The sequence below is a fragment of the Bactrocera latifrons genome, unplaced genomic scaffold (genome assembly GCF_001853355.1).
Source record: "Bactrocera latifrons isolate USDA-ARS-PBARC rearing strain unplaced genomic scaffold, ASM185335v1 scaffold_47, whole genome shotgun sequence".
NCBI classification, from domain to species: domain Eukaryota; kingdom Metazoa; phylum Arthropoda; class Insecta; order Diptera; family Tephritidae; genus Bactrocera; species Bactrocera latifrons.
In genome coordinates this window covers 46,323-69,267 of record NW_017537123.1, presented here as the reverse complement: position 1 = coordinate 69,267, position 22,945 = coordinate 46,323, and the positions used below count along the sequence as shown (strand labels likewise).

The 22,945-nt window shown below is 32.8% G+C and overlaps 3 protein-coding genes across 8 annotated transcripts in view; 1 reads left to right on the top strand and 2 right to left on the bottom strand.

Annotated features, from left to right (window-relative positions):
* The first annotated feature begins 1,053 nt into the window (after positions 1–1,053).
* On the top strand, positions 1,054–3,411 carry LOC108973339 (ras-like GTP-binding protein Rho1). Of its 2 annotated transcripts, XM_018940557.1 has the most exons (6): positions 1,054–1,140; positions 1,199–1,314; positions 1,906–2,066; positions 2,477–2,626; positions 2,683–2,763; positions 2,822–3,411. In XM_018940557.1, exons 3-6 carry the CDS (start codon positions 1,911–1,913, stop codon positions 3,011–3,013), a joined length of 579 nt encoding a protein of 192 aa, XP_018796102.1. In that variant the 5' UTR covers positions 1,054–1,140; positions 1,199–1,314; positions 1,906–1,910; the 3' UTR covers positions 3,014–3,411. The 2 variants fall into 2 exon arrangements, with proteins under 2 accessions (XP_018796102.1, XP_018796103.1); XM_018940558.1 differs by lacking the exons at positions 1,054–1,140; positions 1,199–1,314 and adding an exon at positions 1,352–1,483.
* A 1,315-nt stretch (positions 3,412–4,726) lies between these two features.
* On the bottom strand, positions 4,727–5,933 carry LOC108973217 (aldose reductase). Its single transcript, XM_018940288.1, has one exon. The coding sequence runs from the start codon at positions 5,732–5,734 to the stop codon at positions 4,796–4,798; it is 939 nt and encodes a 312-aa protein (XP_018795833.1). The 5' UTR covers positions 5,735–5,933; the 3' UTR covers positions 4,727–4,795.
* Positions 5,934–13,208: 7,275 nt separating this feature from the next.
* The window catches only part of LOC108973342 (rap guanine nucleotide exchange factor 4), a 25,857-nt gene continuing 16,120 nt past the window's right edge, over positions 13,209–22,945 (bottom strand). For all 5 annotated transcript variants that reach the window (XM_018940562.1, XM_018940563.1, XM_018940565.1 and 2 more), the window contains 12 exons: positions 22,196–22,382; positions 21,085–21,230; positions 19,319–19,463; positions 18,829–19,005; positions 18,222–18,383; positions 17,394–17,547; positions 17,099–17,306; positions 16,789–17,042; positions 16,546–16,716; positions 16,167–16,300; positions 13,679–14,028; positions 13,209–13,620 (listed from right to left, as the gene is read on the bottom strand). In XM_018940562.1, the coding sequence (XP_018796107.1) occupies positions 13,493–13,620; positions 13,679–14,028; positions 16,167–16,300; positions 16,546–16,716; positions 16,789–17,042; positions 17,099–17,306; positions 17,394–17,547; positions 18,222–18,383; positions 18,829–19,005; positions 19,319–19,463; positions 21,085–21,230; positions 22,196–22,382 (2,216 nt within the window). In that variant the 3' untranslated portion in view covers positions 13,209–13,492. The remainder of the gene's footprint in view (positions 13,621–13,678; positions 14,029–16,166; positions 16,301–16,545; positions 16,717–16,788; positions 17,043–17,098; positions 17,307–17,393; positions 17,548–18,221; positions 18,384–18,828; positions 19,006–19,318; positions 19,464–21,084; positions 21,231–22,195; positions 22,383–22,945) is intronic.

The window sequence follows — 22,945 nt, the reverse complement described above, 5'->3', positions numbered from 1 at the left end:
AATTTTACGTTTTTATTTCTGCTAATTAATACGATAAAGTCACATGTCATTAAAATTCAAAATATCTGCATTATATTATTTTATTAACCCTCTAAGCCCTATATGTTAGTAATTTTAGAATATTTATATTTAACATACATACTTATGGAAATCTTTAGAAATTTATATAACGAGCAAATGTTGAAATTTATATATTTTGTTTATAATAAAATATGAGGATATATATCAACCTGTCTCTTATACACATCTAGATGTGTATAAGAGACAGGAGCAAATGTTGAAATTTATATATTTTGTTTATAATAAAATATGAGGATATATATCAACACCTTAGTCAAAAAGAAAGCTGAATATAATACATTTGCTCATTGAACATTTTGGAAAACATTTTTTTTTAAATATATATTTATTTGCAATCTATCAATTGACAGTCAGCAAATTTTTTAAATACATTAATAGTGACAGTATTGATTGTTCTCCGTTGAGACTAAGCAATATATTCTTAAATTATTTTATTTGCTTAAACTTTTTAAAGCTACTTAAAATCTATATGGAAGATCCAAAATGTGAGTTCGTTGTAAACGTCTAACTTCCATAATGTTGTCTAGTAAATTTATTACCAGTAAATTTTCATGATTAGACAATCTATCTAAATACTTTCGATAAGTTTGCTGATTTCGTCTTTAACAAAAGGTATATTTAATTTTGATATTTCACTTAATAATCAACCTTGTTAGCCGTATAGGTGCCATTTTGTTTTCGTTGTATTATATTCGTTTCACTTTTTCTTGTAACATTCAGCTTTATAAATAATATTTTTCTCTTTTCACTGCATCGATTAAGTTCGTATTTTTCAATGTTGCAATGTCAAAAAAATGGTGAATATTCCAAACTTTTTTGCAAATATGAAATTAATTTTTCTCCATTTTTGTTATATTAATTTTTGTAATTTCATTTAAATGAGTAGGTCAAGTTCGTGTTAACTTTATATGTATCAATTTCCTTTGAATAGCAAGAGGTTGTTAATATAATTTTACAATTTTTTGGGTTATTTTTGTGTTTTGATTGGCATTACTGAATTGCCATCGGGTTCAATCGTCACTTGTGTTTTAAAGGCGTTGTTCATCATCATTTTTATTCGTGTGAAAAGTAATAAATTTATCGGAGAAAACGATTTAAAATAAATTTAATTTTGCAGGAATTTGCCTACAAAGAAAATACTGATAGGAAGGCAATTTAATAGGGAAATTCACATTCTTTTTGTCCCAGTAGTCGATTTTGTCGAGTGTGCGGCTGTAAAATACTTCAAATTGTGTAAGTGAAAATTGTGAACCTCAAACAGTAGAAGCAAATTTTCAATTGTCAATAGATGAAATAAATTTCTACAACTATTTCGGGGTGCGGTGAGTGATTAGAAAAAATTCCACATAAGAAACTGCGAACGGGCGATGGCAATGATTGCTGAGCTGTGGTAATAATGAAGGTGATTATTGTGATATTAGATGTGCTGGCGATTGCGATGACGTCCGCGATGGTTCCGTTTCGCGGAGGGTTCCAAAAAATTTTTTTTGCAGCGGTTGCCATTTAGGATCGTCGAACAGTTAGATGAATACCTTGTAATCCTTAATGAGTTCAGGAAATTCTCTAATATGTTTTTGATAATATAAAATTATTTTAACATTAGTGTTAATGTTGTCGATTTAATTAATAATTAATACTAAACATAATGGAAGTTACTAGTAACACCTATCATCCCGCAAAATATTACCGCCCAATAAAAATGATTTTACTTGTACACAACCTTAGAAAAAGTTAAAAATATCAACTGTTGCATATACTATATAAGCATATGTAGAATTATTGTTTCCAACAAAGTGATTTATTTTGTGATGTCATTTTTTGCAGAACCAATGACGACGATTCGAAAAAAGTTGGTGATTGTAGGCGATGGTGCCTGTGGTAAGACTTGTCTTCTAATTGTTTTTAGTAAAGATCAGTTTCCCGAGGTATATGTTCCAACGGTTTTTGAAAACTACGTTGCGGATATTGAAGTTGACGGTAAACAAGTAAGTTGGAATATAAATATCAAAATATAAATATAAAAAGTAAAAGTATTTTATAAATTTCTAATATTTTATGTATACAAAAAAATATATCAAACACAGTAAAATGAAGTAAAGTTTTTTTTTTTCGTTTATAAAGTTTGTAAATGTGATTAGCAGATTTAGTAAATGTTTTAAAACAAGTCTGTAAACTAGTCAAGTATCTAAAATATGAGCCACAAAATGTTTTATGTATATGCATATAATAATATACTTGAAATAAAACCTAACTAAACTTATATCTAAGATTTTTTACATACTTTCTTACTAATATATTTTAATTTATACATTGCTACATAAACAGTATACCGTAGGATTTTAATAGCAAAAATAATAATATTTGCACTAATTAACATTTTTTACCATAAATTTAGGTTGAGTTGGCCTTATGGGACACTGCTGGGCAAGAAGATTATGACAGACTTCGACCTTTAAGTTACCCAGATACGGATGTCATTCTGATGTGCTTTTCGGTGGATTCGCCTGATTCATTAGAGAATATTCCCGAAAAATGGACTCCAGAGGTTAATCTATTGTTTCTTAGTAATAGCGTATTAATGAAATTCCAAAAAATTTTTAGGTTAAACATTTTTGTCCAAATGTTCCCATAATTTTGGTGGGCAATAAAAAGGATTTGCGAAATGATCCCAACACTATTCGTGTATGTTATGAAATCGAAATTTGTTCAAATAAAGGTGTAATTTTTGTATGATTTTTAGGATCTAGCAAAAATGAAACAGGAGCCTGTTAAGCCACAGGAGGGTCGTGCTATGGCTGAGAAAATCAATGCCTTTGCTTATTTGGAATGTTCAGCTAAGTCTAAGGAAGGTGTAAGAGATGTCTTCGAAACGGCTACCAGAGCTGCATTACAAGTCAAGAAGAGGAAGAAGACCAAATGCCTTTTGCTCTAAAAGAGCAAGCCTATACAAAGCATATTACACGTAAAACAAAGCAAACCACACACTCCCGATTTTTTTATTTTCTCTTTTTAAACGAGCGTCATCAAATGTTTTTTGATTGAATTCTTGATCATGATTAATTGATTATTAATTGATAATCGTATTTTATTTAAATGAAACTAATATATATTGTAAACATGTATTTAGCAGTAAACGAATAATGTAGAAATCTAATTACACACTATGCATTGGAGGAAAAAAATATTTGACAGATCCTGATAATTAAGAATTAAAAAAAGAACGGAAATTGGGAACTGTAGGTTTTAAAATAGGAGAGGTCTTTGTGGGTTAAAAAGTGGGAATTGCAACAAATCTGCAATATATGCATGCATACACGCACATATGCACAAGCACGAGAGTGCAAGCAGTAAGAAAATCATTTCTAAATATCAAAACAATATTTTTGAATGCATTAGTATAGATTTTGTTGTCTCCATTTTTTGTTTTTGAGATACAATAAGTAAAATAAAAACAAAAAAATAAACAACCACCAAACACAACAAAAAATAAGTATTTGTGAATTTTGCTACATTTTACTACCAGTAATAAATACTAAGAAGATCGATGGTAATAATTTTGTAATATTTAAAACAAAACACGAAACCTACCATTTTGAAGAAAAATGTCTTATTAAAAAATTTTAAAAGTACGGTTTATATAAACAACAAAATATAATATATAAAAAATCGGCGCATCCATTTTTCCAGATAACTTAATGTTTAGCAATGAGACCATCTAAAAGAAATCATAAGTATTTTAATAAAATAAAACGAATAAAAATATAAGAGACTAAAGCTCAGTTTAAGAGCTTTTTCTTTTCATTGAAAAAGCTTAGATTTTAGTTATTTCGAAATCAATTCTAATTTTTTCAAATTGATGCATTTAATTTCAAATGTAAAATTGTGTAATAAAAATAAAATATTCAACAAAAAATTGCTCAATTATATTATTAAAGCTTTAAAGATTCTAGTGAAGTGGGCCGGGTTTTGTAATCAATAATCTGTGTTTTATTACGCGATTACTTCGAGGAACAAAGTCATCGGCTGTAGAGGTATAGGGGATGTTCGAGTCTGTTGTTGTTGTTGTTGTTGTTGTTGTTGTAACGGCAGAATTCTGCTGAGTTGGCAGTCCTTGGCCGGATAAAAATCCGGGTCCGTTCCGGTTTTCGTAGACCCGACTGTCGTGGGAACGGTTCGAGTCGATCACTGCGGCAGTATCTTAAGGCATCATATTTGATGCAAAAATATTGCAATATAAGTACCAGCTGAGTATCTGCAGGAAAACAACACTGTGCAATAGGAGTCGTTGCTGCAGTTATTTGCTTGCTCGAACGTTCCCATACAGTTTTTTTTTAATTCAAACTTAATTTTCATTGACTATATACATATATATTATATTTATATCGAATTGGGTTATGAAAATTTTTTCAACGTTGATCGGGTAGCGTTTTAACAAATTATTCGGTTGTTATAAAAAAATGAGAACGGCGAATTATAATTTTTGCATGAAATTGGGTACAAATAAATTATTTGTGTCGAGGGGCACATATTTTATATAAGTGGTGTGTTTTCAATTTCCAATAGTTCTATATATTTATGTACATATGTACAATGTATAATTGTGCAAAAAAAACAAACTTTTGTGTAAAATTTACATATGTCTATAAGTAATATATAAGTATATATTTATTTAAAACAAACATATATACATACATATATAATAAAATATAAAGTGCTACTCGTCGTTGGAATTGAATGGAAAATACTGGTGGTGACTCATACCAGAAAAAGGTATCAAACGTTGACCGGTATTGTAGTCATCAATTATTTTCATATCATCGTCGTTTATTTCAAAATCGAAAATTGCAAAATTTTCCGCTATGCGACTTTTGGAAACCGATTTTGGAATCGGTATAGCGCCCAATTGTACCAGATAACGTAAACATATTTGTGCTGGTGTCTTTCCATATTTTTTAGATAAATCGTTTGCAGTACTATCGTAAAGGAATGGTGGCCACTGTTGATCTGGCTTGGGCCGTGCTAAAGGACAATACGCTGTGATAACAATATCACATTGTTTTGAAAACGCAATTAGATTTTTTTGATTAAAGCCTGGGTGGCACTCCACCTGGTTGACTAAAGGACGTATGCGACACTCTTGTAATATGCGCTGTGTTTGTTGCTCATTAAAGTTAGAAAGACCAATTCCGATTACTAAGCCCAAATCCACTAACTTCTCCATAGCTCGCCAAGTATCCAGGTAGTCTACATCGGAGAGTTCTAATGTTCCGTGTACATTATCGTCACCTTTGTGAATTTGACCTACAGGAAAGTGCATCAGATATAAATCGATGTAGCTTAATCCCAGATTGGAGAGACTTTTGCGACAAGCATGGTCCACTAATTGTGGATCGTGATGAATGCCACTCAATTTTGTGACAACAAATATGTCTTCACGATTAACGATACCTTCAGCAATCTTTGAATTGATAGCACTTCCAACTTCCTTTTCATTTTCATATACGAATGCTGTGTCGATATGTCTGTAACCTAAATCTATGGCATCTTTTACCGAACGCTCTGCATCTGATTCATGCGATCGCCAAGTGCCGAGACCGATTGATGGAATCTCTTGACCATTGCTAAGTTTAATTCTTGGCGCTAAAGAAACCATTTGATACAATTTCACAATTTTTTTATGGCTAAGGCAAGTTGATATCGACGTAATATTTGTTATTATTGCGATACACTTTTCGACATGGAATGAAAGTATTTATACAAGCCGATCTAAAGATTATAATCAGGCGAATTCAATTATTTTCACTGAAAGTCTTTCGCGTTGAGCGACAGCAGAGAGCGTCTTGGAGCAGGTCTTTGAATAAAAATATAAGGTTTGTTTTCAAAGTGCCAGTAGCTGATAGGTATCAGAAAGAAGAAGAATTGCTCCATTCGTATAAATTGTTTTGCACACATCTAGCTTTTCAGTTATAATTTTTCATAATGGAAAATATCAAAACTGTAATAAAATATTAACAACAGTTGACCTTTTATTGAAAAATTATATTCGACTGAAATTTCGAGTTAGTTTAAGATTATTTCTAATAAATTCAAGTTTATTTTTTATTACTTCTCTTTTTTCTTTATTGGCGTAGACACTGCCTACGTCAGATCCTACTCCACTTGGTCTTTGAGTGACTTATACCAGTTTGGTCTTTGTTCGTCGCGAGAGGATTTTACTTCTCAATTGCCTGCAAGGTCCGAACAACTGTTGCGTTGGATCTTGAAGCTGAACCCGTGCTCTGCAGCTCGAAGTCCCACCATAAGGAGTCGCCTTGTCTGAAACCTCGTTTGGTATCGAACGGCTCTTAGAGGTCTTTAACGTTCCTGACCGAACTTTTGGTATTGCTCAAATTCAGACATAGAGGCATGTAAGCATTTTCTTTTCATGCTGCCAAAAGCAGCTTTGAGGTCAACGAAGAGGTGGTGTGTGTCGATCCTCTTTTCACGGGTCTTTTCCAAGATTTGGCGCATGGTGAATATTTGGTCAAATGTTAATTTTCCAGTTTAAAAGCCACACCAATAACGTCCAATAGGTTTGTTGACAGGAGCTTTAATCTTTCATACAATACGCCCGATAGAACCTTATATGCGATGTTGAGGAGGCTTATCCCACGGTAGTTGACGCAGACTGTTAGATCTCCCTTTTTGTGGATTGGGCAAAGCACATTTAAGCTCCAATTGTCGGGCATGCTTTCGTTTGACTATATTCTACAAAGAAGATGATGAATGCTCGTTATCAGATTTTCGCTGCCGTATTTGAATAGCGCGGACGGCAATAAATTGTCTGTTTTTTCTCTACTGCTACACGACACTTGCACATCCAGGCAGCTTTATGAATTTTTCTATGCTGGAATGCAGTACTACATAACCCAGTCTTAATCCATTTGCGAATGTTTCATCATGGTTGAATTTACCGAACGTTGGGTCGAAGATATATTCTTCGTTTATCTTGGCGTAAAAGTCGCCAAGCCCGATTTTGACATCGTGGCGGGGGCAGGGGCATAGGTGGGCTCCAACCACTCAAATCAGCGATATGTTGAAGAACTTCGCTTTGATGCGGATTGTGGCTAGACGCTCATCCACCGGGGTGAAGATACCTTCTTTGCCCACCCTTTACATGGTCATGGTAGTAAATTCCACAAGACCTTCTCGCTTCAGTCCTTGTCCCGTCCATCACATTTCTTGGACGGTGGTGATGTCAGCCCTTACTCCTACAATGACATAAACCAGCTGGGCAGAGGCACCTCCAGAGTTAAAGGACCGAACATTTCAGGCGCTTACCCTTAAACCATTAGAAAGGTGGTTTCTCAGTTCTCCGGCGCCTTTCAAGTTATTTTCATGGGAATGTAAATATTAGGTAGTCGATAAAATCTTTTCGTATTTTGTCAATAGATGTACTTGAAGTCGTATATCTACAGTGTTACCAATCACATTGTATTATACCATATAGTGTTGGACAGGTGAGATTTTAAGCTTCATTTATCAAAAATAAAATTACATTCGGGAAAATTGAAAAAAAGTTACAGCTGTTCAAAATTGAGTGAAAATAGTCAAGACGAATAGTACGGAGACGATGTTGTATCAGTTCGTGTAGCACAACAATGGTTCGCTGGCTTCCTGATGAACTCTAGCGGAAAAATGGCAGCAAGTGGCCGACCAAAAAGGTGCATATTTCTTTATTTATTTATTATTATAAATTTAAAAAAATAATAATTTGAAGTTTGATTAGAAATACGAAGAGACTTTTTCGATAACCTATTAATGTATTATTAAAAATGACATCGGCTATTGTCTTCACCTGTTTGTATGCCCGGGTTTTTATATGTAAGTACATTGATTAAATTATGTATCAAAGCAAAACTTTTTTCTATCTGTAATGAAAAATAACTGCTGGTCGATAATTTGTTTCACTGTCATAATATTAAGGTACTCTCAGAGTAGAGGTGATTTATATGAAAAATTATTATATTAATATAACCATTTGGTTAAATTTTATACAAATATGCTTTAAAAAATGTTCGTTCCAAGATAATTTCCGATCTTTTTTGAGAAATCTAATCCCAAAAGTAACCTACAAATATGAAATACAGTAGCCTAATATTTTTATATATGTATACATATACATATATGTATGTAAGTCTAATAACTTTCATCTTGGTTTGGTCAGTGTCGTTGACTAGGTGTTTTAATGAAAAACAGAAATTTGATGCCTTTATATTTATTGGAAATTTATTTTTAACGTTATTAATAAAAGTTTTTAAAGAAATACATATGTAGTTGTATCATTATTGTATAAGTTCATACATACATATATTCACATAAGTGTTGATTTCGTGTAAATTGAACAAACAATTATTATAAAAATTTGAAATACAATATTGCTCGATTTTATTTTAGTGTTAAGCTTTTTTCTAAATCATTTGGATATCATAAAGTTTTTTATCTGGTCTGGTTTTTGTTCTGCTATGCTTAGTTGCTTATAGTTAATTGGAGTTTTTCTTCTTACAGTGAATCTGGTTGAAACGTGTTTACATTTGTAGGTACATAGGTTCATATGTACACCCATATGTATGTATGGACAACAGTGGTCTGCATTTCTATTGAACAAGCTAGCTTCAGACGTACACTAACGCTCATTCGTTTAGTCATTGTCGAGACAGCGAGGAAACGAAATCGCATATGGCTGTATCGCTAAGGGAAATGTTCCATGCACGAAATTCTTTTTGATTATGAATGCATTTTGCTATTTTGAATTACAGTTTCTGGTTTAGGTTATTTAAGTACGATAAAGTTAAAGTATTTAGGGTCAAAAATAATTCTGTTACTCGTAAAATATTTAAAATTAATAAAAGCAAGGAATTGCTTGTTTCCCGAACGAATAAGAATATTCGCAAAATGTAAGGTTACATAGTTCTCAGTGGGTGTCTTCATTTTCGTGCTTCCTGGCACTTGTTTTTTGTACGCCAAGGAGGCAGCACACATTTCCTTAGGAGATTAGAGAAGTTTCGAAATACCTATGTAGCTTTTGTGTTCAAAATATACATTTCTATGAAAGAGAGGAATTTTCAAATTTAAATAAGTGAGTTAAATAAGTTTCAAATAAAAATATTATAGTATTTGTAAAGTTTTATATAGGCATTTTTGTATTCTGAAATATCCAAGAATTGAAGAAAGCCGAACGCAGGGATCAGCAAAATTATTTTTCATAATAATTTAATGTTTAATTCCATATTTTGAAGAATTAAGAATTTTTACTTGTGATGGATTTATGGATTTATAGTCATAATTGTCAAGTTGCTGCTATGACAGCTTTTCAGGCATTACGGACAATTTTTATCTTAGATGGATTATTAGTCAGCAATGACTCAGAAAAAGGCATGAGAATGAGCAGTTGATTGTTTTCATCAGTTTTTCCACAAGGTTCTTAAGAAAATGATAGAAACTTTGTTCTGTGCACTGACAAAATTTGTTCAGCTTTGACTGTCAAATTACCAGCAAGATGACTGTTACTGTTCTTATAGGGATAGGTGTAGCTCTAATAGTTTTTGGACCAGGTTTTTTTTTCAATAGAATGATTTGTGTACATCCGGTTGACTTATGAGATATTTTAATAAAATATTACATATAAATGTATCTTTAATAAATTTTTAATTTCTAACAAAGGAATAATTACAAATCTTTAATTATATGTGTGTACATATGTATGCTCATATGTTAAAAGAGAATGCCTTATTAAATCAAATGTGTACCAAAGACCAGCAGGTGCATTGTCATTCATTAATTAAGACATACCGACATGTACATACATATCTACATATGTATGTATGTTATTGTGTTACCCATACGGGCATACCACATTGGTTCGCGCATTTTCTTTCTGCATATTGCAGTAGGATAACCTCCCACTTTTTTAAAACTGGCTCTGACATACATATGTACTGAACCAAGTTAAGCCAACTCATCTAAACACCCTCTCCATTTGTTTCAACTCCGTCGAAATAAAGATGTATGTAATTTGAGTTTCCCGCAAATGGAGTGGACATACATACATATGTAATCCGCTACATCAACAATAACAACAACTCGAAATAGTTATCTTTCGATTATATGAGTTTTTTTCGGTTAAAAAGAAAATATATGCATATTTTTCAATTGATTTGGTACTTAATGTCTCTTGGATCGTAGTTGAGGTATGTTAATTTGAAGTATACAACAGTCAGCATAATTTTTTATGTATATGCTTGAATATATTACATTCGAATGCGCTTTTGTTGCAATAGTTTTGGGACACATTAATATACGTTATATATTATCGATGATTATTACAAGTAAAATGTAGTTTCTAATCTTATTATGTAACTTTAAGATTGTCAAATCTAATCACATTAACATCTATCTTTATACTGTCATAATTTAATGCTAATTTACTCTAAATTGTTCGTAATAAATGTTTAGTTTTTGTATAAAGGCGTGTACGAATATATTAATAAAATATAGAAAAATCAGCGATGTTAAATAACAATTTTAGTATTACTCTGTTCGAGAGAAAAGTAAATTACCTTAACTTGAAGCTTTTTGTAAATTTGTATTTTAAATAATAATATACATAGGTACTAGAGATTATCCGACTTTCTTGGAGAAATTTAAGTATTTGATTTTATGTAAATACATTTATTATTGGTTAATAGTACTTAATGGTAAATGGACGACATTTGAAATTTGTTACAGATAAAGTAATAAAAGGCCTTTGTATACAAATTTTCATTGTCACTATGGTGTGTGTTACGGTTTGGTGTTATATATTATATTTAGAAATGTCAATGCAAACTGAAATGATCTAAATTTACATATTTGTAAATACAAAATTCGTTTTTAAGAAACCATTGGGTGTTTGGCTTTTTAAGGTTTTCTGTAAATCTAAGACTTAAGACTCTTAGTACTGATATAATATAAACATAAATTGCTTTAGAATAAAAAGTTTTGTAAATGTTCTGAAGAGAATATGAAATTATTAATCCCTTTGTAATTTACAAGTGTGACAATTGCTTACCAATCTACAGACTTTTTGTGATTCCCTAATATTTTGATTTTAATAGATCGAAGAAAAGTAGCTTACGTAGATTTATTAAAGTTTTTCATATATTAATAAAATTTCTTACAGCTATAAATGGTGGTAAATATTTTAATTAAATGATAATTCTAACATACATTTTTATGTACCATCTGGTATGTGTATAAGAGTCAATAAGTATATTTATTTATTTTATAGTTTTTGGTTTTTGGTGTTTATGTAATTACGAACTAACGCATTTGTAAGTAACGAAGATATCGCTCTACAGTATATGCTAAAGTCTTTAATATATGTATACGAATGTATAGTATCTGTCTCTTATACACATCTAGATGTGTATAAGAGACAGCATATTTCATGATAACAAAATATTATAAAGAAAAAAATTAACAGAAATTCTTCATAAAATATATTATTGTAATGCGCAATTTAATTTCTTAATTTTGGTACATGCATTTGTAGATTTAATTGTTAGCTTTATACTTAAAGAAAATATTTAATAGTTTAATGATTAAACTCGTGGTAGCATTTGTGTACAGATTGTGAAAATTGGAAAAAAAGATATTTTGGACGATATGATTGCCGAAAAATTTCAAAATGTAACAAAAGCAAAATGCATCGAATACGTATGTATGTACATACTTAAGTATATCAGATAAAATTGGGGTTTTCCTTTTTTTCACAACCGAAACGAAGATCATCGCGGTACAGTAATAGTGTACATATTATGTATGTATCTATGTATATAGTTATTTTATTATATTATGTTAACAAACGGTTTAACAAAATACCGATAAAGAATATGTTATATACCAATACGTACATAAATAATACAAAACAAACATTTTTTAAAACTTCGTTTACTTATAAAGTTCGGTTGTTAACATTGTGTTTAGTTAAAATAAACAAATAAAAAACTTCTTAAAAAAAACAGTAAAAATAAAGTTAATGTTGAGACAATAACAAATAAATCCTGTGACAAACTTTCATTATAATTTGCTTTGCAATTTATAATTTTTCTTATTTGTTTTTTCCTCGGGCTATTTTGATGGTGTTTATCCAGAATAACGGATAAATATAATATTATTTTGGTTTAAGCCAGTGCGAAATAATTATAAAGGCAATCATGATATTGCAATCGAAAACTGAAACCGTTTGTGTGGAAAAAATGTAGTAAAAGTAAGATTTTTTTATTTTTATATACATATTTTTTGATTGTTTTGTGCTTTGCAAGAATTCAGTGCGGAAACCAATTAGCAGACGAAGAAAGAGGAGAAATCCGAGTAAACCATGATGCGGGAGTTTCTTATGGTTTGGACAGGTTTAAACTATAGGAGAGCCACTAAAATATGCTTCGTCTCTACCAAAATGAACTCAGAGTTGCAACTGTTGCATCAACTTCTGGTGACGCTCACAAAAGATTTAGTAGATCCTCAGTTCATCTTTCAGCAGGATAACGCTGCGATTTATCGGTCGAAGAAATCTAAATAGTTTTTGGAATCCAAACAAATTGACACCCTCAACTGACCAGCTCTTAGCCCTGATCTGAATCCAGTAGAGAACCTTTGGTCAATGCAAACAACACAAGTTTCGTCAGTTCACAAGAATTAAGGGGCTGCATAATCGATGAATAGAAAAAATTGGCACCATTCATTCGCTGGTAAACTCCAGGCCACGACGTCTAGAAGAAGTCATAAACGATAATGGCGAACATCTTTTTAAAATGTCAGAAAATCGTTAATATGTTGACTTTCTTTTTTGTATATTGCATTTCCAACTCAATGTTTTTGATTAAAAATAAAACAATTATTTCAACTTTAAAATGAAAGCAATTTGGCTGTAATATAGGTAAATATACCATACATCAAACATAAGATATATTTGAAGGGTTTTTATAAGATTTATATTGGGTTATTGTAAATAAAATTTAATTTGTTTGCAATAAATGAAAACGAAAATTCTAAGCTTACTTCTGTTCTGTTATGTATGTAACACAGCTATAATCGCGTAAGTGGCGTCTACGCCAGTAAAGAAGAAGAATATGTATGTATATTTTTACTAATTGTGCGATAGTGCCTTTATAAATATGCAACATTGGGACTCATTTAAGCTTTAGTGCACCACTTAAATAAGTACCAAATGCACATATGTATGTACATATAATTTCCCTATTAGGTATTATATATTTGTTAGTGTTACGTATTAGTATTTTACTTTAAAGCATAATTAATAAAAAGCTTGAATAAATATGGATATGAGTTAACAGGTAATGTAAGAGTTGTGTCGAGAACACTATTTACTTTATACTTTGCGTATTGGTTCAATTTTTTGTGACATAGCTGTCAAAACCCGCTGGTTATCAATTACGCGGAGGCAACTAATGTATGACCGGACTTCTCCCTCACTCTTTGGTGATGGTGGCTCCAGTCCTTAAATTAAAAGAAATGTTTAAAAATCAAATTGAGATATCCCATAAAAGTAATTTACCTAAACTCCGTGAACGACAGAAGCGAATGGTGCGCATAGTCTGCGCCATCATATGCATTTTCTCGAAATTAACTAGACCTTCTAAACTAGTTTTATTACCTTCATGGGCAAAAGTCATATCATTCAGTAAGAGTGGCATGAATGGTATTACTGGCGGTTGCAGTTTGCCTACATAAACACGGTACGCACGATGATTGCGACTAGGATCGATGAGAGCTTCGAATTCCTGGAAGAGTTTTCGAAATTTCGAAGGTATTTTCTCCCAGGTTTGCGTGAGGCGCAAAACGGCAATATTTGAAAGGCCCATAGTGATGGCAAAGAAAGCATTCAGATTCTGATATTCCTTGCAGCTATGTATAATTTATTATAATATAGTATATAATAATATATATCGGATACATTTATATACTACTGTGATCAAATTGAAAGATGAATTTTGCCCATTTCAACTTCTTCAAAGTAATCCCCTCACGCTGCAATACACTTATGCCAACAAATTTTCCAGTCATCATAGAACTTGGAAAAATCCTCCGTCGTGATTGCCATCAGGGCCTTCTTCGATTTAGCTTTTATATCCTCGTTGTGGTCATGGGAATTTGTTGAATAGCAAGAAGTTACACGACGGTAAATCGGGGGAATGCGGTAGTTGCGGCACGATATTAGTTGAAAATGTGGCAAAATGATCACGAATAACCAATGCAGCATGCATTATCGCACTTCTTTGTTCAATAAACTCAGACATAGTAAAAATCGAAGAGAGTCTCAAAAAACCACGCGTATCAAAAAAAAAAAAATTAAATTTGACGTGAAATTTAGCATAGATGCGACTAACAGTACAGTACAGTACTACCAATTTATCGATTCGAAAATCACGCGAAGTATAAATTAACAATTCACCTTTCAATTTGATCACAGTAGTACATATACATATATATTCTTGCAGGAAAACGCAAACTGGATAGACGGATACAGAGATCAAGAACTAGAACAATTGCACCAAATTCTTCCGAGTTGGTGATAGCTTCAATATCAATTTAGGACTAGTACAGTGGGTTTTGTTCAATATCTTATATCATTCGATTGATACATTCTTCGCGGCTTATCATCCAAGTTTTCCAACATAGAAAAGTCAACAGATGACATCTTAATACATTGTGCATCGAGCATTCTGTGATTTCGCAGATATCAGAGCGGTCAACGAAATAAGAAAAAAGCTAAAAAATCTACAGTAGCTCCCTGTTATTCCCACAAACTGAATATCATAATTAAAATATAAATATTGCCCGATATATGCGGTATAAAATCACCCGGAAGTATTGACCCGATTCAACCTATCTTTTATACACAGAATATCTATTGTCAAGGAAAGACTCTCTCAATTACAATTGGACTATATATCCATTCATTAACCAATTTTTTCGGTCAAAAGTCAACTATAGATACTGTGGTACACTTATTCGGTAATTAGGGGTTTGAACAGTTTGGGTTGGATTTGAGAAATTGTTGGTCATATGGCGACATTATGAAGAATTTCACCTACTAATTTTATTTGAAATCGGTCGGTTGCGTCCCAAGCTAATGTTTCTGGCTTATTTAGTTATTGATTTATTACACTTTTGCTAGTTTTTAACTGTACTGGGAGTGGTTTATATTAATTTATTGGTTAGGTTTGGAACATTATAAAATGGGTGTGACAGTAGTCCGATTACGCCCGTCTACAAACTCATACTTTTTTCCTAAGGAACGCAAGACCAATTTTCATTACGATATCTTAATTTTTGCTTAATTTTCATCTTGCACGACAGACTGACAGTCTGAGTTAGATATATTGTTCATCTATATAGCAAAATATTGCAAGAGTATAAAAAGGGCAGGGCCGGCCCGAACAATTTTAGCTTTAGGCAAATCCGAAAATCTCCGCCTCTGCTAAGCCTATTTTGCCTTGACAACAAAATTTAGATGAACAATACTTTATAGCAAAATATTTCAAGAGTATAAAAAGCGCAGGGCCGGTCCTACCGAGTCTACCATTCTTTATTGACTGTGCGCTCTATAAGCAGTCGACAAGTTAGCAAAATCCGTATTGCCGTAAATAAATTTGGAACGATATCGAATAATTTGATTGAATAAATATATACATATTTATAGCGTCCAGTGGTGAATTGTTAAGAGGAATTTTGCTACCAATAGCTTGTACTTCGTTCATAAATCTATTGCAACTATATAAGATATCAATCCACCGTGTTTTCCTGGGTTAACGATATTTATAATTTCCTAGCAACACTAGGTCTAGTTCTCAGCTATAAAAAAATCGGGCGAGGAAATAGTTCATTATTTCGCAAAGTTAAATTTGTTAGCTGAAGCCGAAATAATAGTTTCCAGTGCCTTAAAACGGAAACAATTTGGTACTAAAGCACTTTCTTGCTGGGCCTTTATAGGTATATGCGGATGTTAGCATAAGATTATATTTAAGAGTACTTTGACTTACTAGGCAGCTAATTTGATGAACTTTCTTAATAATCCAACACGTTTACACATGCTGCTGGTAGACACTATTTCCGTTGCGATCCAGAATTGCAATTCATTAAAGCGACGAAGAAATACATCTAGATTGGCGGTTATCTTAAATAAGTAAAAAAAATAATTCGAGTTTATAAATTTATAATGCATAAAGAACGATTAATTTCGTATACACAACAAATATACTATTGAATTAATAAAATATATAGAAATGTACGTTGTTTGGTTGAATAGCAAATCTCCTCAAATTAAAATTAATAGATGAAAAAGATTATTTCTTGTGCTTCATTGATTTTTCATTTGTAAATGTACTGATTTTAAGCATTGAAATAAAGTTTTCTCCTCACTTTTCCAAAGTGATGTCTCCCAAATGTTTGATACAGAAGTTCATACTCATGTACTGCCCAAAACAGATCCCAATCAAAAAGTGTCATTTGGTACGCTATTTCTTTCGTGCTCAATATTTCCAAATCAATGTCTATGCCTTCAGTTGGTCCTTCTTGTTCTGGGAGTGGTGTCTAAAAAGTTATTAGAAAGAAATTTAAGTGTTTACTTTATATAAATTATTTATTATTAAATACACTTATTACCAATGCATCCAGGTGATCCTTCGCTGAGACAAAAAGACGACCATTCAGGCTGAGGCTAGTGGGAATACTAACATCATTATCTTTGTAGACTGAGCGCTCTCCGTTCGATTTTACTTCGATTAGTACTAGATCTTCAGGCCCTCGGTTTAATTGTAGTTTATCGGCAGCACAGGCTTTTATTATCCCGGCGGTAGTATGGAGTGGAAATCTTAAAGTGCAGTATGTGTGATCGGCACAGTATACTCGAAATATGACTATAACAAGTTACATATTGAAAGAATTTATATTGATAAGAAACCATATAACATACTATCGTCATCGGGACGAATAATAGTTTTTGAGGGCGTAGCATTTCCGCTAAATAAACATATGGGTTGTCCATTTGGTGGTAGCTTCCATTTCTGCCCAGTGTTTTGATTACGATCCTCCTGGTAACGTGTCATTTGTGTAAGAACATTATGTATAATGCTAGTTTCTTCACTTAGTTCTTGATCAGCCTCAATTTCAGTTGCTAACTCCTTTTAAATGAAATAGAATTTTGTTAATATATTATTATTTTTATTGGACAGACAATTGTAATTTTGACATATTAATGTTTGTCGAACCTCAATAAAATCACAGACACTTGATTCCTCGAATGCTGCATGCCGCACGGCCGTCACCCATTTTTGCATGAACTGTACAACGCGCTTCTTGAAGTTAATTATATATTCCCGATCCTCTGGGGTTTGCGAACCATTGTTCGAGTCGCAATGAAAAGTGCATAGTAGTTAAGGAATACTAACTTTAACATTATACTATTATTAAAATATTAAAAGAGATTATCAGAACAAAACGAGTGGAAATATAAGCCAATTAAAAAAGAGAAAAGATTACAAAATCCGTATCCATATTAAAATTTTAGTAATTCCTGTCTGTTCATTATATAATTAAGAACTTTTTGTCTACCTGTTCGAATTTTTTTAAACTGAAATTATAGTGTTCATCCATTTTGCAGCTTGAAGCTGTATATATGTACGTACATATGTATGTATGAAATCCAAACATTCTATTTGTTTCCTTGCGTTAAAACAAATAACTTTAATTTTTAGTTATTTAATTCATATAATAATTTTTGGCTATGTGATTGATTCTGTGGCCTGAAAATAAGAAAGCTTTTGCCATTAATGACAGGACTTTGGAGAAATTACAGTCTGTTCAGCTGATGATTAACTCTCATCTGAACTCTACCTTTCCATTCAAGTTTAATCACGAGCATTTGTCAGTAAAAGGTCATAGACAGTTGTGTTATATAATAACTAAAATAACCCATCGCGACAATAGTCTGAATTAAGAGTTTGTATAAATAAAGTAAAAAATCCATATATAGTAACTATTTAAGTATGTATAAGTAGTAATACTTTGCGTTTATGTTTTTATTTGCAAAAGGATATTAATTGGCCAGTTCATCCACTAGCTGCACAACAGGCATGAAAACTATGTGTGTAAGCAAGAAATCGTCCAAAAAAGGATCCAAACCGCTCACTTGATTTCCGAGCCGTGTTTCCAATAAATGTTCCAACATCTTTGATGGAGTTCCCGACATTACCGTATACCTGGTTGTAGTAATCAGAGGTGAAGAGTTAATCAATATATTTTTACTATTGCAGTCAATTTATTATTAATGATACCACTGTGGCGGCGGTACTTTGATCACTAATCCAAAGGAAGTGGGTCATATATAAAATGGTATATTAGACTTTCGATACAGCCAAAGAAAAGTTAAACATTATTTAACAGAAGATATCGGTCAAAATAATCTTTGCTCTTTCATAGTAGAAAGTAAACATTAAAATGAAATTTAAATCCATTAATAAATTTATGAAGCATCCAATTGTGAAATTTTTAAAGATATTAATGTGACTCAAATGGTAATTCGCTGAACTCTAAGCTAATTATGACGTATATTAGACGATTTTTGTTTTAAGTTTAATCACGAGCAGTTGTCAGTAAAACGTCATAATCATACATATATGTAATCGTTAATTTTTTAGAACTTACTTAAATGCTGAATGCTGGCCTCTTTGCTTAGCCACTCGCTCGAGCACTAAAACATCCTTGCCGTGTTCTTGAAGTCTCAACGTATTTGCCTCTACATCGCGCAGTATACGATTAAAATGTTCCTTATCAACGCGTAAAAGATGACAATTATTCTCCTTTAAGACAATTGTTGCTGCTCTAAGAGGATTCAAACGGGCTTGGTTCTCATCAAAATATATAGATATACATTCATACATACATATACATATGTATGCATATACATAATATTTATTGTTTTATTTATATTTTGTCTTTCCAAGTAGGCTATGGAGATTTCTTACTTTTCGAACAGAAATAAAATAAACAGTATAAATGCTGAAACATGCTGACAAAGAAATGATATTCCCTTTCATTATTATACATTTTAGTTTCTTCGCTAAATGGCCTTCGTTGTTTTATCTTTGTTGTATTAGAAATAAAAGTAACAAATCCTAGAAAATGGAAAACTTACCTGGGAGCATCGTTTATTAATGCGAGTTTACCAAAATCATCACCATTCTTAAGAGTAGCTACGGTACCTTTCCCGTGTATTACCACGTCCACAGATCCCTTGAGCAATATATACCATGAACGACCTTCATCACCTTGATTAAATACTGTAACCAAAGAAATATATAAAAATTAAGGAGCCCTACACTTCACAACTTTCTTCAATCAACTTTTATTTTTTTTTACAAATAATTTTATAAGCCGAAAATTAAATATCCCCGCAATTTATACATATATTATAATATAATTACTTTGAAGGATGGAGCCATGTGTAGAACTTCACGCAAGTGAGGAGAGTTATTTGAATGCCATTAATTTGGAAGTAGTCAGAAGCGATTCCTTTACATAGGCTGAAGCAGCTCACGACTTCCGGTCTTTGCCCAAGTATCCTTTGGGTAGCTAGAACATATTCTTTTGAAGGCCTAACCTCCCCTCCACAGGGTTGTGCGCTGTGGGACCCACCACGTAAAAACCACAACCATTAAAAAAAAAGAAGTCAGCATCGGATGAGCGAACTCCCTTCTGATGACGAACCCTGCAAACGTGTTAAGGATTATGATTTAAGGGCATGCACCTGTAATGTCCGGTCCCTTAATTGAGAAGGTGCCGCTGCCCAGCTGGTTGTTGTCCTCGTCCTGACAATACTGCCGTCAAAGAAATACGATGGCATTTACTTCACTGGTCATATAAAAAAGCGCAAATATGAGTTTCAAAATCCGCATCAATGTGAAGTTCTTCAATATCGCTAATTTGTGCCCACGCTCCCGACGGAAGGTGCTTGGAACGCACCTATGAGAGCTGCCCCCGCCACGATGTCAAAATCGTGCTTACGGACTTTAACGCCAGGGCGGGGCAAAGAAAATATCTTTGGCACGAAGTCGGTAAATTCAGACTCCACAATGAAACATCTCCAAATGGGGTTAGGCTGATCGACTTCTGCCGGGCCCAAAATATGGTTATCTATAGTACTAGATTCCACCATTAGAAAATTCATCAAGCTACCTGGCTGTCTCCGGATCGAAAAGCCACAAACCAGATCTATCACGTTGTGATAGACGGAATACACGATTCCAGTGTTTTAGATGTGCGTACGCGCCGATGTCCTAACATCGACTTGAACCACTATCTTGTTGCAGCCAATATACGCACTTGCCTCTTGTGGTAACACAAGGAAGTTTCGACGTCGAAAAGCTGCAATCACAACAGACAGCCGAACGATTTACTACTGGACTTGCACTCCTGCTCTATGAGAGCACTAGTCAGCAACACGATATAAAGGAACTGTGGGACGGCATTTAAAGTTTCTTGCGTACAGCTGCAACGAAACCATTGGTTTTCGGAAAATGCGAAAGAACAGCTGATATGATGAGGAGTGCCGTGTCGCAGTGGAGAGAAAACAGACTGCCACGTGCGGGATGGGATAGATACCGAGAGCTGAAGAGGGAAACGAGACGCATTTGCAGACAGAAAAGAGAGAGTATGAAGAGTTTGATACGCTGGCCGACAGGGGTAGTGTTGAAATGCGACGACTAACAGAAGGTTTCAAGACTGGAGCATACTCTTGTAGAATAGTAACTGATGGGAGGAGCATACTAAAATTATGGAGAGAACACTTCTCCAGCCTTCTTATCCAGGATATATCAAACCCGACTCCCCAAATGATGACGAAGGAGTAGACGTTCCATTGCCCGACCATGAATAAGTTCGAATAGCAATTAAATTACTTACGTATTGTTCCAGCTTGTGCATGCGATTCAAAAACGATAATGGAGGAGAGTTCACGTTTAATACTTGTCGACAAATGTGAAAGCGCTGTTATGTGTAAAAGCTCCTCAAAAATCAGTTCAAGTTCTTCAGGAGTTCGTTCGTGTGAGCTGAAATTAATATTTATTGTTATAAGTTATACAGTTGCAAGCGTCCAAAAACATACATACTATAAGGAATACATTAGGCATCAAATGAAAGTATAAATTTCGCAGACGTTATTTCAATGCAGATTTATTAAAATAAATAATTATTAATTCATACATAATATTATATTTACATAGGTATTTGAGTAACAAATTATAAATTAATATATCTTTTTCCAGGAATAGAAAGAAAAAATTTTGGTTCTAATATTTTAATTGGAATTTATTGACGCTTCGTCTCTAAGAAAAATTATTTCAAATTTGTACGCCTGCTTTTCATTATTTTATATAATATATTCCAAAATTGACCACAAACGCTATATTAGTCATATTGGTATACTTTCATTTGGTAACTAGTGTATATGCATTCGTATAATGATGTAAAAGTGAATACTTTCGTATTATTTTAAGGGTTTATATTTACGATGTTATTAACTATAAACTCGAAGAAAGATAAAAGCAAATATACAAGGAAGCAATATCCATATGTATATTGTAATAAGCGGTGCCAGCCTCGTTTATTGGCTACTGCGCTTTTCCTGATTGGGACGTGGAGATACAGCTGAGCTTCCCTAACTCGAAGTCTCTCTAACTCGAAGCTTTTTTGTGGATTATGTTGATTCGAGCTAGAGAAGTTCAACTGTACATATTTGATTTAAAAAATTATAATCAATGAAATTTCAACGCTAGAGATCGAAACTAGTTTTCAAAGTTACAGTATTCCACACTGATACCTACAGCTCACTCACCAAAAAGTTTCGAAATTTATGGTTAAATAATAAAAACTTTATAATGAAGCTGTCAGTCATCTTCACAACGCTAGAAGTGTCCAAGCCCACGTATATAAATGAATGTGTGTAAGTGTGTAACAACTAATTCTACACTTTGATGTGTACATATGTATATATAGTACATATGCATGTACTTACGGCTTTCGTAAAATCATTCGCAGTATTGCATCTGGCCCACGTTGGAAAAGTGTGCTCAGAGACTCACGAATATATTCATTAGCTGCATTAGTATCCTCGGTCGTTGAGTAGCTGCCAGCACTGCCATCTTCGTCAACGCGAAAACGGTACAAAAAACATTTATCCTTAAAGGGTTGCTCTTTATTCACTGAAACCGTAAAAATATTGTATTATAGTATACCAGTATTTATAAAAATTTAAATACATATGTGTGTGTGTGTGTGTGTGTGTGTGAATGAAAGTTCAAGAAAGACTTACCTCTTATCAAACAAATATATACTATATGTACATATACAAATTTATATATAAATTATACATATAGGCATATTAGGAGACCTGCGACTTCGACAAACACCGACAATGGTACCGTCGACTTAGTATTCGTTTAATTGCTCAGAGCCTACATATATTGAAAGTTTTTAAAGAATTGTAACGATTGGTTAAATAAATTTTTTTAAATCGACTCAGTCCTATTACTTTCTGGACAAAGACTATATATAATAAAGAAAGCTATATAAAAATCAAGCAAAGCCATTTGGATCGATTGCAACAGCTCCACACCTTTTAGGAAACCCCATTTTTTATACTCACGCAACAAAGTTGCTAGGAGAGTGTTATAGTTTTGTTCACATAACGGTTGTTTGTAAGTCCTAAAACTAAAAGAGTCAGATATAGGGTTATATATACCAAAGTGATCAGGGTGACGAGTGG

Coding starts and splice junctions, on each gene's coding strand:
- LOC108973339 (XM_018940557.1), top strand. CDS start 1,911: ATGACGACGATTCGAAAAAAGTTGGTGATTGTAGGCGATGGTGCCTGT. Junction 2,627..2,682: donor CCGAAAAATGGACTCCAGAG/GTTAATCTATTG, acceptor AAAAATTTTTAG/GTTAAACATTTTTGTCCAAA. Junction 2,764..2,821: donor ATGATCCCAACACTATTCGT/GTATGTTATGAA, acceptor TATGATTTTTAG/GATCTAGCAAAAATGAAACA.
- LOC108973217 (XM_018940288.1), bottom strand. CDS start 5,734: ATGGTTTCTTTAGCGCCAAGAATTAAACTTAGCAATGGTCAAGAGATT.